General features: G+C 43.0%; 1 protein-coding gene across 3 annotated transcripts in view; it reads left to right on the top strand.

Annotated features, from left to right (window-relative positions):
* The window catches only part of LOC140202909 (epithelial sodium channel subunit beta-like), a 56,339-nt gene extending 47,158 nt beyond the window's left edge, over positions 1-9,181 (top strand). For 2 of the 3 annotated variants that reach the window (XM_072268476.1, XM_072268475.1), the window contains exons 11-14: positions 2,880-2,937; positions 6,395-6,456; positions 6,960-7,035; positions 7,759-9,181. In XM_072268476.1, coding sequence (XP_072124577.1) covers positions 2,880-2,937; positions 6,395-6,456; positions 6,960-7,035; positions 7,759-8,109 — 547 coding nt within the window. In that variant the 3' untranslated portion in view covers positions 8,110-9,181. The remainder of the gene's footprint in view (positions 1-2,879; positions 2,938-6,394; positions 6,457-6,959; positions 7,036-7,758) is intronic. The other variant, XM_072268477.1, reaches the window with a different exon arrangement.
* The last annotated feature ends 6,072 nt before the right edge of the window (positions 9,182-15,253 follow it).

Here is a 15,253-nt window from a genome sequence, read left to right as displayed (position 1 = left end):
TGTGAGTCAGTGGTGTAACTACAGTAAGTGATGCTTGGTTTAAAGAATTCACACGTGTTGTATCATGCTCTGAACCCATAATCTTCTAATCTTTTTAACAATGTCTTGAAATTTTGGAGATGTTCCTTGTCATCATTGCCAGAAACAACGATGTCATCCAGGTAACTCTGAGTCCCTGGGAGGCCTTGTAGCACCTGGTCCATAGCTTTCTGTCAGAAAGCATGTGCAGATGCTACAAAAAATAAGCCTATTATAGCAATAAAGCCCTTTGGTATTTATCATGAGAAATAACTTGTGCTCTTTTTCCATCTCCATCTGTAGATAGGTCTCAGCTAAGTCCAATTTGCTGAAGTTTTCCTTCCAGAAAGGTTTGCAAAGATATTCTCTATCCTGGGCAGGGGTTATTGATCTATTTTCAGCACTGGGTTGATGGTGACCTTAAAATCACCACAGATCCTGACAGGCTCTTCTTCTTGGCTACTGGGACCACTGGCATTGCCCGTGTGCTCAACCTTGGAAAGAATTCCTTCAGCCTCCATACAATCTAGCTCACAGGCTACTTTATTATGGAGAGTATAAGGAACTGGACATGCTTTGTAAAACTTGGGTGTGGCATTTTCATTTAGCACTATTTTACCCTTGAAATGTTTGAGTTTTTCAGTGTCACCCTCGAACACTGCAGTGTTACCCTCGAACACTGCAGTGTTTTGTGGAATTGCTGCAACAGCCAAGCCAATGTCCATTTCCATTTTAATTAATTTGCCGTTCACTTCTGATGTAAGTCATATTGCTCGTCTCTTGTGTGCTTTCACACTGTCAATTTCAAGGCTACTCAGTCCTGTGTCACTCTCATCATTACCAGATTTTTCATCAACAGCATGTAGATTAGTGCTCTTTTAGAAACTGCAACTTGACTTTTTAATGTTTTTCTCTTCCCTATGCAGTCCATTTATTTTTGTCATGCTCTTGCTCTTTGTATATGACCTACTTTGTTGTATTTTATGAAAGTTTTGTGTTTAAACCTGCATTGGTTTGGTGAATGCAAGCCCCTGCCACAATGGTAGCACAATTTGTTCAGCCAGGAAGGTTTCTGTTTTACATTGCAATTTTGTTCACACTCGCATTCATTCCTGACCAACTCAATTGCGACTCTAGCTGTTGTTTCCATTGATATAGCAATTTCAACTCCTCTTTTAAATGTGAGTTGTGCTTTGGTTAGGGGTCATTTTTTTAATATTTTCTTGTAAGATTCCACAAATTAAAGTTTATCAGTGCATCTTTAAGCCCATCACTGAACTGACAATGCTGGGACAATTTCTTAAATTCAGCCACATTAGCTGCAATGGACTACCCTCACTTTTGATTCTGTTTATGAAACCTAAACATTTCTGCAATCAACAATGGTTTCAGTTCTAAATGTTACTGCCTTACATTCACCTTACCAGCAAAGCTCAATTTGGCTGGTTTGGTTGGAGCAGTTAAACTTCTAAGTAAACTGTATAATCTTCCACCCAATACACTCAGCAACACTGGTACTCATTTCTCATTGGCTATTTCATTTGCCTCAAAATACTTCCCAATTCATTTAGTATACATTATCCAGTTATCTGATGCGCAATTGAACATGTCTATCTTTCCAATGTAACCTGCCATTTCTGCTTTTTTAAAATTTTATTATTGTCACCCAGTACTCACTATTTATGAACCCGTGGCAGCACTCTCGCTGCTTGTTAATTTCATCAGTTTCCTGCCTTTTTTTTTAACTGGACCGTCTCTCTCCCCTTTTGAAGAAAAATGTGCTGCACTTCAACAGGTAGGTAGTCATCTCGGGTTTATTTTAAAAGTTCCTCATCACCACTGTTATGCTTTTTAACTTCAGAAACTAATCGAAAGAAAAACAGGGGAGCCTGAGATAATTGTCTACTTAGTTCTTTTCTTTATTGAGGTACTCACATATGACGTGATGGTGTAATGTGAAATATGCCGTGCACATACTTGTTACATATAATGAATTATATAAACAAAGAGTGCTTAATCAAACAATATTTTACAGTATTACTCAAATATAATTGAAATATTAAATACACTACAAATGGCAAGAAGAAGTCGGAGAGGGCAAAGGAACGAAGGGGTTGGGCAATATGCGGGCTGAGTTATTTCAGGGATAAGACAAAGCAGAGCTAAGTCAGTGGAGGAGAGAACTCTAAAGGGTGAAACAGTAAGACAATAGAGGTGTCCAAAAATGTACTGGAGGGGGAGACAAAGGAGGTGAGGAGTGGAACACAAGGCAATGGAGGGTGATCACTAGAGGATAGGACACTGAGAAGGGTTCTGGTATCTATGTGTTTTGGAGATGTTTATGCAGATATGAAGAGGCCAATTTTTAAAAGTGGATGATGAATTAGGTTAAAACAAAAAGGGAGACAGCAAATTGGGGAGTGGTGTGGGAGAGGAGAGGAAGAGGGAGAAGGAGAGGTGGGATAAAAGATAATGAGAGGAGAGATTTTGAGGGTCAAGGAGAGGGACATGAAAGACTCCCAGAGAGAACAGTTAGACACTGGGAGGGACTCTGCGGATTAAGCAGCATCTGTGAAGGGAAAGGATTTGTCAATTTTCCAGTTTGAGACGCCACATCAGGACCGAAATAGGGTTTTGACCTGAACGTAAACAATTCCTTTTACCCCCAAATGCTGCTTAACCCTCCAAGTTCCTGCAACAGTTTGTTTTTGTTTTTTGCTCCAGATTCCAGCATCTGGAGTCCCTTGTGTCTCTCAAACTCTGAGAGGAGTAGAGAAGACCAAGAAGAAAAGCATAAGAAAGTGTCTTAAGTCAGAGACAGTCTTTGAAGTAATCCAACTCACCAACTTCTTTCCCTACAGTGAGACCCAATATAGACTGACCATCTCTATGGCAGATTGGCCATCGGAATCCTCAGAGGTAGGCCCAAGCACTGACTGCCTGTTGAAGAGTAACTGGCTGGCACCCCCAGTGGCTTAGTTTGTGACTTCTGAGTACCTCAGTGTCAGGACTCATTCTCTTTTGCCTGTGCTGATACTGGATGGGGACCCCTACCCGCTGTGGGTTGAGAAGATGGGTGATTGGCGGGGTCAGGAAAACGGGTCACGTTACTTACTGTCCATATTAACACAGCTCATTAGGGACGGATCTCTGGGTTGCTGGAGTGGATGCTAAGTGGTTATAGGAGTTCGTGGTAACCTGGCAACTATGCAAAGTAGGATGGAATCTCTACTTTCATATCAAATTACCATTAAAAATGAATAGTTGAGGTAGAAATATTCCTTTATTCAGAGAAACTACAAATCCATTAACCCAGAAAACACAGAACCTAGAAAGGAACTGACTGTTCAGCCCACAGTGTCTGTGACAACCATGATGACAGTTTAAGCTAATCCCATCTGCCTGCATATAGTCTATATCCCTCCATCCCCTGCCCGTTCATGTGCTTGTGTGAATGGGTGACACAGTAGTACAGCGGTTAGAGAAACACAATTACAGCACTAGCGACCCGGGATCAACTTCACTGCTTTCTGGAAGGAGTCTGTACGTTCTCCCCCATGACCACACAGATTTCCATCTACTTCCCAAAGACGTACAGGATAGTAGTTTAATTGGTCTCATGGGTGTAAGTGGGCAGCGTGGACTTGATGGGTCGGAAGGTCCTGTTTCTGTGCTGTATCTCTGAATAAATGTCTCAAGAAAAAAAAACATGGGTTTGCTCTATGAATGAGGTGAGAGGACATGGTCCTATGATTACCTGGAACACAGTCCAGATGTGGTGAGATAGTATGACTGGAATCAGGATTGATACAGAGCAGCAGTCATTTGGATTTGTTTGGGATTAATATGGGGGTGCAGAATGCGACTGAAACAATAAGTGTAATTTTAGATTTGTGCAGTGTTTTAGAGAGATGGCAAGGCAGGGGCATTAGATTGTGGTTTAAAGAAGCCTGTGAGGAAAGAGTGAGTATTGCTTTTAATTTCTGGCTGATACATGGCAAAATGATTTAGCAATATTGGACTGGGTTTGACAGTCCGTGGAGGTATTAGTGTGATGAGTTCAATTTGGGACAGGACTAGGCTGTGTAGCTTACCGAGGCAGTGGGGCTAGGTTTGAATACATGATAGAGATTGGAAAGAGAGGAGGGGCTAGTTTTTAGTCGATGCAGCCCAGTGGGGGGAGAGCATGTTGCTGGAGCAGCCTGTCAAGAGCATGAGGTACTTGAGTAAGTTGTGGGGTCAGAGTGTGCCACTGGAATGATACTCTTATTGGCAGGGGGCACTGAGGGGAGATGAGGAAACAGGAGTACTTTGTCATTGCAATGAGGTTAGTCTGGGATTGATGAGGGCTATGAGAAGTGACTCGGTAAAATTAGTTTGGGATTCCTAAAGTCATCGATAGATCGGGGCAGCAGGATTAGTTTGGAACTGACGCATGGATGTTCAGCGAGGTCAAGGCAGTAGGATTAATTTGGGATTGGAGTAGAGGATGGGCAGATGTTAGGGCAAAAGGATTAATAGTGACCCAAATGGCTGGCTTTTACGCTGAAACCTTTGCAGTCTGAAAAGAACTACTCCACAGCCTGATCTGTGTAATTGAGCTATGTATTCTGTCCCTGAAACCCTGTTCCTTCAACAGGGAAATGTCCAGTTGAAGTGATTGCAAACTGTGGCTCCACTAGCTGCAATTGAAGATTCGTTCATCTCTTCCCTTCGTCTCCTCTCTGATTTGAGGTTGACCCTGTGCCCACTGTGCTAGCAGAGGGACTGGACAAAGGATTAGCTTACATTTTGTATGACATGTTTAATGACCGTTCCTCTAACAACCTGCCCCCCTCCCCCGTCATTCTTTAGTGCTTTAAGTACTTTGGAAATGCAGTATCAGCGGGAAAAGCAGCAGCCAAGGTGTGCACAGGAAACTCTTTGTAATAGTTTGTCCCAAGGGTTGATTTCTCCCCTTTTCTCACTTAAGGTTGTCAGCAGTTGATTGGAGGTGGAATGTGACTCCAAGCAGTCTCTTGTACAACAGTGGCAATTTACTAAGAAAACAAATGATCTAAAGGTCAGAGGGAACAGAAGCTACGGCACTGTTTCCTCCAAAATAAAATGCAGTGAGCAGAGGTTATGTGCATAAAATCAGCTCAGTCTCTTAAAGTAACATAGTCATCAAAGTTAATTACTTGGAAATTTACCCAATCACTTCCACTCTGGTTGGCTATGATATTGTTACAATACCTAGAAATTCCAGTGCAATATCAGGGAAGACTGGAATAATGTCAATATTATGAGCCTAGACTAGTTGGATCATTGCCTCACCATTGATTAATAAGCTATAACTACGTTGGGTACCTTCACAGGTATGATGGGCAAGCACACCCGTCTTTCCTTAAGGCATGGCATAAGCCACTGGCTTGAGCAGACTTGTGGCTAGTGGAGCTGGAGGGAGATGTGTCTGGGGAAATCAGGTTCAGCTAGGATGAATGTTATGGGGAGACAGGGTTGTAGTGATATAAACTGCTGCGAGCAGGGACCAGATGGGAATGGACTGTTACAAAGTCTGTTCAGTTAGTTTGTGGTTTGCCAGAGGTTCTTTAAAGACCACTTTGTCCCAGGAATGCACAGCACAAGCACTCCAAGGTAACATGTTCCATATTTTTCTGCAATTCTGCAATTCTCCAGCCCACCATTGCATAATGCCCTGATGTGAAAATATAACCTGGGTTACAAGGATAAGTTACAAAGAACCTGCTTGAAATTTCTGAGCAATGTGAAATGATAGATTTTCACTCTGCAGAAGTTTGCTTCTGCTATTGAGAAGGATAACTTGATCAGGGAATGGCTCACAGAGGTGGGATATACAATTGGAGAGGAGGTACAGAGGTGAAAAAAACCAGTAGATAGATCAGACATTGGCAGCAAGGCAAGTGGACTGAAAGGCAAAATTGTATCTATTTTATAGGACTGTGGCACAGATGTATTTAGAGTGTTGATCAATGCAAGAGAAGATGATATTGTTGCAATCACAGCAACATGGCTGAGTAGTGCTGCTATCTCACAGCTCCTGCCACCGAACTGACCCCTGACCTTTGCTACTGTCCATGTGGAGTTTGCATGTTGTCTCTGTGGATCTCCCACAGGTGTTCCAGAATCTTCCTATATCTCAGAGGTTAATTGGCCACTGTAAATTTCTCCCATTGTGGGGGGGGGGGGCGTGGAAATAAATGGGGGAATGAAATTGATTGGATTGCTCTGAGAACCAGCATGGACTCAAAGCACCAAACGGCCTCCTCCATGGCATTAAAATAGGAAATATGATATTTGTTCTGGAAAACTTACAATACTAGTGTCTGAGCTTGTTTCTCAATTTAACTTTCAGGACTGGATTTATTCTGTTTTATCTTATGAGAGGGATTACTCAACTACCATTACTGTAAACAGGTAAGTTCGTGGTTGACTGAGTATTGGAATCTGTTCTTAAAAACAGCTGGAGAAGGTTGGAGGGGTCTTTGATTTTTCTAAAACTTGTTTCATTCTGTGGGTGCCTGCCATGGGGCTGCAGTCAGCAGACCCATTAAAATAATACAACGTCCAAAGAACATCTGCATGTCACAAATTCAGAGTAGAATTTCCTTGAGACAACTGAGATTCATTGGACTATTAATAGAAAAAAAACTGACAACCAAGGAATTAATTTCTTTTGAGGGTGGAGTGATGATCTAATTAAGATGTTTACAATGATTAAGTAATCAATAGGGTCAATAAAGAGAAACTTCAACTGTGCATCCCCAACCGTCCCCCACCCTAACCACTCAGAGGAGTTCGGAACAAGGAGAGCTGGAACAGTGTGTTGGACAAGTAGGGAGGTAACAGGCAAAGTCGAATGAATGTGAAAATAAAACCATCAGAAAAAGCTTTTAACTGTAATCTCAATTTTTTAACAGATCAAGTGTCCTGAAACTAAACCTGTATTTCCAAGAGATTAATTTCAGGACAATACAAGAGGACCCAGCCTTAACAGTAAGTTTCCATAGTACATATAATCCTTTTTGATGTTCATTCTACCTGTCACAGTTGAGGTTCACACTACATTCTGGTTCCAGGCAATCAAAGGGTACAGAACTCAGGCTTGGAAGGAGTATCCTTTTGCTGGGGTAGAATCCATGAGAGGGAAGGATGTTCACAGATAGTTCAGAAGGTGTGGAACCACCTTCGTTGGGTGGCTCTGGTCCATTATTGGGGAGCACATGTGTATTTACAGCCTAAGACAAAGCTCCTCGTGTACTACAATGAGGCTACTTTCAGGGTGGAGAAGCAACACCTTATATTCCATCTGAGTAGCCTGCAACCTGATGTACGAATATCTATTTCTTCTTTCAGTAAAAATATCCATCCCCTCCCCTCTTCCTCTATTCCCCACTCTAACCCTTTACCTGCTCACCTGCTTATCACTTCCTCCTAGGTCCCCTCCTCCCCCCTTTTCTCATATGGTCCACTCTCCTCTCCTATCAAATTCTTTCTTCTCCAGCCCTTTACCTTTCTCATCCACCTGGTTTCACCTATCACCTTCCAGCTATCCTCCTTCCCCTCTCTCCACTTTTTTGTTCTGCTCTCTTCCCCCTTCCTTCTCAATCCTGAAGAAGGGTCTCGGCCTGAAATGTTGTCTGTTTATTCATTTCCATAGATGCTGCCTGGCCTGCTAGTTTCTCTAATATTGTGTGTGTGTTGTTTCTACTCTTTCAGATTGACTGGCTTCCCTCCCAGTTGGGCGGACAGTTTGGGTTCTGGATGGGTGGCTCCATTCTGTGCATCATTGAGTTGATGGAGATCATGATTGACTGCCTGTGGATCACTGCCATCAAGGTGGTGAAGTGGTGCGCGGTGCGCAGGTCTCGCCGAGCTCAACCACACCTCTCGCACTCTCCACCAAGCGTGAGTCAATCAGTGGAGGAGCATGTCAACAGTGGTTTCCAGCTGGAGCCGGAAAGCCAGGTGGAAAGGCCTTGTGCCCTGGCGATCCCGGGTACACCTCCTCCTCAGTATGACTCACTCCGGATCTATCCAATCAGCAAAGTCACCAACACTTGGGACTGAAGCTAGAGTTAAAGAATTGTGTTTGGGCTTTATTTCATGGACATGGGTAGTGGATCTTCTAACATCCTCAGAGGGTAAAAAAAAGAAAAAAACTTGCTTGAATCTGGATGGCATAATACAGCTATCTCGCTAAATATTCACATAGCTGGACCAGGGAAAAAATAATTAGCATCTTTCAGAGTCTCAGGCTGCCTCAACTCACTTCAGAATGAAACATTCAATTATCTAATGCAGAAAGCACAGCAGACAATTTGCCCACAGTACACTCTCATAAAGAGCACTACAACACCCAAGCAGGTAAGCTTTTACAATGACTTTTTTTTTGGGAGATAGTGCTCTGGGACCTAATATATCCCATTACCCTCATCTCATCAACAGCATCAAATGCTCAAACTTGCAGTATCCAATCCTCCTCTGAACCTTCCTGACCCACTTGCCCCCCCATCACTCTGTCTTTACCTCCTTCCCCCATATATCCATCTGTCCATCACCCACTCATTCCCCATCCCAACCCCACCTTTACTCCATCATCTTCAGCTCTTTGACATTTCTCTTTCCAGTTTCTGACATGGTTCCCACAGTCTCTCCCACCACCCCCTCATCTCGTCTGGATTCATCCATCACCTACCAGTTCTTACTTCACCTTTTTCCCCTCTTTCTTTCCAATCCAGATGAAAGGACTCATTGATTGTCCGTATGCCTCCACAGATGCTGCCTCACCTGCTAAGTTTGCCAGCAACTCCTATGTTGCTCACTGACACCATCTTTTGCCGTGTGGCCTTTCTTGGTACTACACTGTGAACCTGGAGACAACCTGTAACAATAACCCTTCGCTCAAAGGCAAATGTGCTGACAATATTGAAACTGCAATACAGAATCAGGTTTAATCTCACTGGCAAATGTTGGGAATACAAGTTAGTCACAAGTACACTCCAAATTATGATCAATAAACTAATAGGGTTATTAATTAAAAATAAGGGGGGGTTTAAATCATCACTTGCTCTGGAGAAATAAAAATATATTTTTTTAAATGTTTTCTTTGGAAGATGGAAATAAATGGGTATGTCAGGAAGTCTGAAGTTGCGTGTTTCTTTTGGATGTCAATGTTCTAGAAACCCCCCATAGTTATGAGAAATTTGGATGAAACAACAATTGAAAATCAAAAAAACCCTGCAGATGCTGGAAGTCTGAAATGAAGATGTAACATGCTGGAGGCATTCAACAGTATTAGCTTGGAGATTTCACCACAACCGGGAAATTAAGGGTACAAGTTTTAAATTGATAGGTTGGGTAAAGGGTGCATGGGATGGACAAGGGCAGTGCCTCTGGAGAAGGTGGGTGCTGAGGTGATCCCACTCTCTATGGAGCCCTCTGGTTTACAAATTAGTGAGAGAAGACTAGCAAAGGGAGTTTCATTTGGATCGGATGAGATGTACCCCAGGCTACGGTGGGAGGCAAGGGAGGAGATTACTGAGCCTCTGGCAATGATCTTTGCATCATCAGTGGGGACAGGAGAAGTTTCAGAGGATTGGAGGGTTGCAGATGTTCCTTTATTCAAGAAAGGGAGTAGGGATAGCCCAGGAAATTATAGCCCAGTGAGTCGTACTTAGTGGTTGGTAAGTTGATGGAAAAGATCCTGAGAGGCAGGATTTATGAACATTTGGAGAGGCATAACATGATTAGGAATAGTCAGCATGGCTTTGTCAAAGGCAGGTCGTGCCTGAAGAGCCTGATTGAATTTCTTAAGGATGTGACTAAACACATTGATGAAGGTAGAGCAGTAGTTGTAGTGTATATGGATTTCAGCAAGGCATTTGATAAGGTATCCCATGCAAGGCTTTCTGAGAAAGTAAGGAGGCATGGAATCCAAGGGGACATTGCTTTGTGGATCCAGAATTGGCTTGCCCGCAGACGGATCATGTTTTGCATGGAGGTCGGTGACCAGTGGTGTCCCTCAGGGATCTGTTCTGGGACCCCTTCATGATTTTTAAAAATGACCTGGAGGAGAAAGTGGAGGGATGGGTTAGTAAATTTGCTGATGATACAAAGATTGGGGTTGTTGTGGATAGTGTGGAGGGCTGCCAGAGGTTACAATGGGACAGTGATAGGATGCAAAACTGGGCTGAGAAGTGGCAGATTAAGTGCAACCCAGATACATGTGAGGTGGTTCATTTTGTAGGTCAAATATGATGGCAGAATATAGTATTAATGGTAAGACTCTTGGCAGTGTGGAGGATCAGAGGGATCTTGGGGTCCGAATCCATAGGACATTCAAAGCAGCTGTGCAAGTTGACTCTGTGGTTAAGAAGGCATATGGTGCATTGGCCTTCATCAACCGTGGGATTGAGTTTAAGAGCCTGGAGGTAATGTTACAGCTATATAGGACACTGGTCAGACACCACTTGGAGTACTGTGCTCAGTTCTGGTCACCTCACTGCAGGATGTGGAAACTATCGGAAAGGTGCAGAGGAAATTTACAAGGATGTTGCCTGGATTGGGGAGCATGCCCTATGAGAATAGGTTGAGTGAACTCGGCCTTTTCTCCTTGGAGTGGCAGAGGATGAGCGGTGACCTGATAGAAGTGTGTAAGATGATGAGAGGCACTGATCATGTGGATAGTCAGAGGCTTTTCCCCAGGGCTGAAATGGCTAGACAAGAGTTTTAAGGTGCTTGGAAGTAGGTACAGAGGAGATGTCAGGGTAAGCTTTTTTTTAATGCAGAGAGTGGTGAGTGCGTGGAATGGGCTGCCGGTGACGGTGGTGAAGGCGGATACGATAGGGTCTTTTAAGAAACTCCTGGATAGGTACATGGAGCTTAGAAAAATACAGGGCTATGGGTAACCCTAGGTAATTTCTAGGCCTGTATTGTGCTGTAGGTTTTCTATGTTTCTAAATGTTAGATGTTGCATATTGGGAAGGCAAACAAAGTTAGAATGGTGGAGTCTTAGGGAGTGTGGCAGAACAGAGGGATCTAGGAGTAAAAGTCCATGTTCCCTGAAATTGGCGTCACAGGTAAATAACACGGTGAAGAAAGCCTTTGGCATGCTGGCTTCCAGCAGCCAGGGCACTACAGAAGTTGGGTGTCATGTTGCTGCTGTGCAAGACCTTGGTGAGGTTGCTATTTGGAAAATGAGTTCATTTTTGATCACCCTGCTATAGGAAAAATTCTATTAATCTGGAAAGGGTACAGTGGAGATTTATGAGGATGTTTCTGGGACTTGAAGGACTGGATTATGAAGAAAGATTGAACAGGTCAGGACTTTATTCATTGGAGCATAACATCATGAAGGCCAAGGTAGGGTGAATGCATGTTTCTCCCCCTGGAACTGGAGAATTGAAACCTCGGGGAGTTTTGGGGTAATTGGGGAGAAATTTAACAGGAAACGCAGGAGCAACATTTGTAAATGAGCTGCCAGAGAAATGGTGGAGGTAGGTACATTAATGACATACAAGAGGCACTTGGCTAGGTATGTGAATAGGAAAGATTTAGAGGGATATGTTACAAATGCAGGCAAATGGGACCAAGTTAGATGGGGATCTTGTACGGCGTGGACCAGCTGGGCCAAGGAGGTTCTATGCGATGTGACTATGACACTAAGGTAAAAGGACATACAGGATAACAGCAGTAAGATACAGGTCAGAATTGTTGCAGAGAACTGAAGCCAAAAGGAAAATGCTGAGAAAGTCCAGTTGATCAGGTAGTAACAATTGAGAGAGGAGAAATGTGTTGCTATTACAGGTGTAATAAACTTCCTGCAGAACTGGTCAGGAAAAACAAGTGATCAAGTATTGTCCAATATCCATTACAAGTCCACAGAATCCCACAGCTACCTCAGTAGTTATGCCTCCTTCCACCCTGCCATTTGTAAGGATTCCATTCCACTCTTCCAGTCTCTATTGTAACAACTCTAATGACGATACTTTCCTTACAGCTGCCTCTGAGTTATAAACAAGAGTCTGCAGATGTTGGAAATCTAAGCAACGTACACAAAATGCTGGAGGAACTCAGCAGGCCAGGCAGCATCTATGGGAAAAGGTACAGTCAATGTTTTGGGCCAAGACCATTTGGTAGGACTGATCAGGAAAAGCAAGTTTTCAAATATTGTCCAATATTCATTACGAGTATGTCCCACAGCTATGTCCTGCTGAAGGGTCTAGGCCCAAAATGTTGACTATACCTTTTTCCATAGATGCTGCCTAGCCTGCAGAGTTCCTCCAGCATTTTGTGTGTGTTCCTCCAAGTTATAATTCTTTTTTCCTTAATTGCATTTTCTCCTCTACTGTAGTTGATAGAACTCTTGGGCATGTTTAAGCTATCTTCTCACCCTCTCTCCTCCGACAGTCCAAGGACAGAGATCCCCACCTTCCAGCCCCCTAGCTGGATCATCCTGTGCACTTTCCATGGCTCCAACAAGATTTCATCACAGACACTTTGCTTCACTTTCAACATTCTGAGTCCCTTCAAGACTATCTGTTCACTCACCCACCTCCAACAATCATTTCCCTTCTCACAGCACTCTCCAATGCAACCTCAGAAGAATCAGCATTATCCTCTCACTGTTTCCCTTTCCACTGCCAGGCACCCAAATAGCCCTTTCAGGTGAAGCAGTGATGCACTTGCACTTCTTCCAATTTAGTGTATTATATTTATTGTGGACTGTTCTAAAAGCAGCCCTACTGAGATGACCATGAACTTCCAGATGATTGTGTGGTGTGGCTCCACTGGTAAAGAATGGCATCAAATCAGTTAGAAAGATGTGACTTAGGATCGGAAGATGTTGAATCCTTGTTGGTTGAGTTAAGAAACTGCAAGGGTAAAATGACGTTGATGGCAGTTACATACAGGCCTCCCAACAGTGGCTGTGGCTAGGAGATGCACCACAGGTTACACCAGACAACAGAAAAGGCAAGTCAAAACGGCAGTGTTATGGTAGTCATGGGAGATTTTAACATGCAGGTCGATTGGGAAAATCAGGTTGGCAATGGATCTCAAGAGAGAGAGTTTGTTGAATGCCTAAGAGATACTTTTTTTAGAGCAGTTTGTCATTGAGCCCACTAGGGAATCAGCTATACTGGATTGGGTGTTATTAACGAACCAGAGGCGATTAGGGAGCTTAAGGTAAAAGAACCCTTGGGAATCAGTGATCACAATATGATTGTGTTCAACTTGAAACTTGATAGGGAGAAAGTAAACTCTGATGAAGCACTATTTCAGTGGCGTAAGGAAAATTACAGTGGTATGAAAGAGGAGTTGGCCAATGTAAATTGGAAGGAGCTGCTGGCAGGGACATCAGCAGAGCAGCAATGGTGTGAGTTTCTGGGAAAAATGAGGAAGGTGCAGGACATGTGTATTCCAAAAATGAAGAAATACTCAAATGGTAAAATGGTACAACTGTGGCTGACAAGGGAAGTCAAAGCTATTGTAAAAGCAAAAGAAAGAGCATACAACAAAGCAAAAATTAGTGGGAAGAAAGAGGATTGGGAAGTTTTTAAAAACCTACAGAAAGCAACTAAAGAAAAATCACTAAAGGGAAAAGATGAAATATGAAAGCAAGCTAGCAAATAATATCAAAGTGGATAGTAAAAGTTTTTTTCAAGTTAAAAATAAAAGAAATGAGAGTGGATATAGAACCGCTAGAAAATGAGGCAGGAGAAGTAATAACAGGGGACAAGGAGATGGCAGGTGTACTAAATTAGTATTTTGCATCAGCCTTCACTGTGGAAGACATGAGCAGTATGCCTGTTGTAGTGTGTGAAGGAAGAGAAGTGGGTGCAGTTACTGCTACAAGAGAGAAGGTACTCAAAAAGCTGAAAGGCCTAAAGGTACATAAGTCACCTGAACCAGAGGAACTGCACCCTAGGGTTCTAAAAGAGGTAGCTTTAGAGATTGTGGTGGCATTAGAAATGATCTTTCAAAAATCATCGAACTCTGGCATAGTGCCAGAGGACTGGAAAATTGCAAATGTTACTCTAGTCTTTAAGAAAGGAGGAAGGCAGCAGAAAGGACATTATAGACCAGTTAGCCTGACCTCAGTGGTTGGGAAGATGTTGGAGTCAATTGTAAAGGATGAGGTGATGGAGTAATTGGTGACACAGGACAAGATAGGACAAAGTCAGCATGATTTCCTTCAGAGAAAATCCTGCCTGACGAACCTGTTGGAATTCTTTGAAGAGATTACAAGTAGGATAGATAAAGGGGATGCAGTGGATGTTGTATATTTGGTCTTTCAGAAGGCCTTTGACAAGGTGCCACATGACGCTGCTTACCAATTTAAGAACCCATGGTATTACAGGAAAGTTACTAACATGGTTAGAGCATTGACCGATTGATAGGAGACAGCAAGTGGGAATAAAAGGTATCCTTTTCTGGTTGGCTGCCAGTGACTACTGGTGTTCCACAGGAGTCAGTGTTGGGAGCACTTTTTATGTTGTATATAAATGATATAGATGATGGAACAGATGGCTTTGTTGCCAAGTTTACAGATGATATGAAGAAGATTGGTGGAGGGGCAGGTAGTGTTGAGGAAACAGGTAGGATGCAGGACTTGGACAGATTAGGAGAATAGGCAAGCAAGTGGCAAATGAAATACAATGTTAGAAAATGCATGGTCATGCACTTTGGTAGTAGAAATAAATCTGCGGACTATTGAAAATCCAGGAATCTGAGACACAGAGGGACTTGAGAGTCCTTGTGCAGAACACCCTGAAGTTAACTTGTAGGTTGAGTCGGTGGTGAGGAAGGCAAATGCCATGTTGGCATTCATTTCAAGAGGTCTAGAATACAAGAGCAAGGATGTGATGCTGAGGCTTTATAAGGAACTGGTGAGGCTTCACCTTGAGTATTGTGAACAGTTTTGGGCCTCTCATCTTAGAAAAGATGTGCTGGCATTGGAGAGGGTCTAGGCGAGGTTCATAAGGATAATGTCAGGAATGAAAGGGTTATCATACAAGGAATATTTGATAATTCAGAAGGATGAGGGGGGATCTCATTGAAACCTTTTGAATGTTGAAATGCCTAGACAGAGTAGATGTCAAAAGGATGTTTCCCATGGTGGAGGAGTCTAGGACAAGAGGCACAGCCTCAGGATAGAGAGGTGCCCTTTCAAAACAGAGATGCGGAGAAATTTCTTTAGCCAAAGGGTGAT

The sequence above is a fragment of the Mobula birostris genome, chromosome 9, assembly GCF_030028105.1.
Source record: "Mobula birostris isolate sMobBir1 chromosome 9, sMobBir1.hap1, whole genome shotgun sequence".
NCBI lineage: Eukaryota > Metazoa > Chordata > Chondrichthyes > Myliobatiformes > Myliobatidae > Mobula > Mobula birostris.
This window is presented reverse-complemented; position numbering and strand designations above follow the sequence as displayed.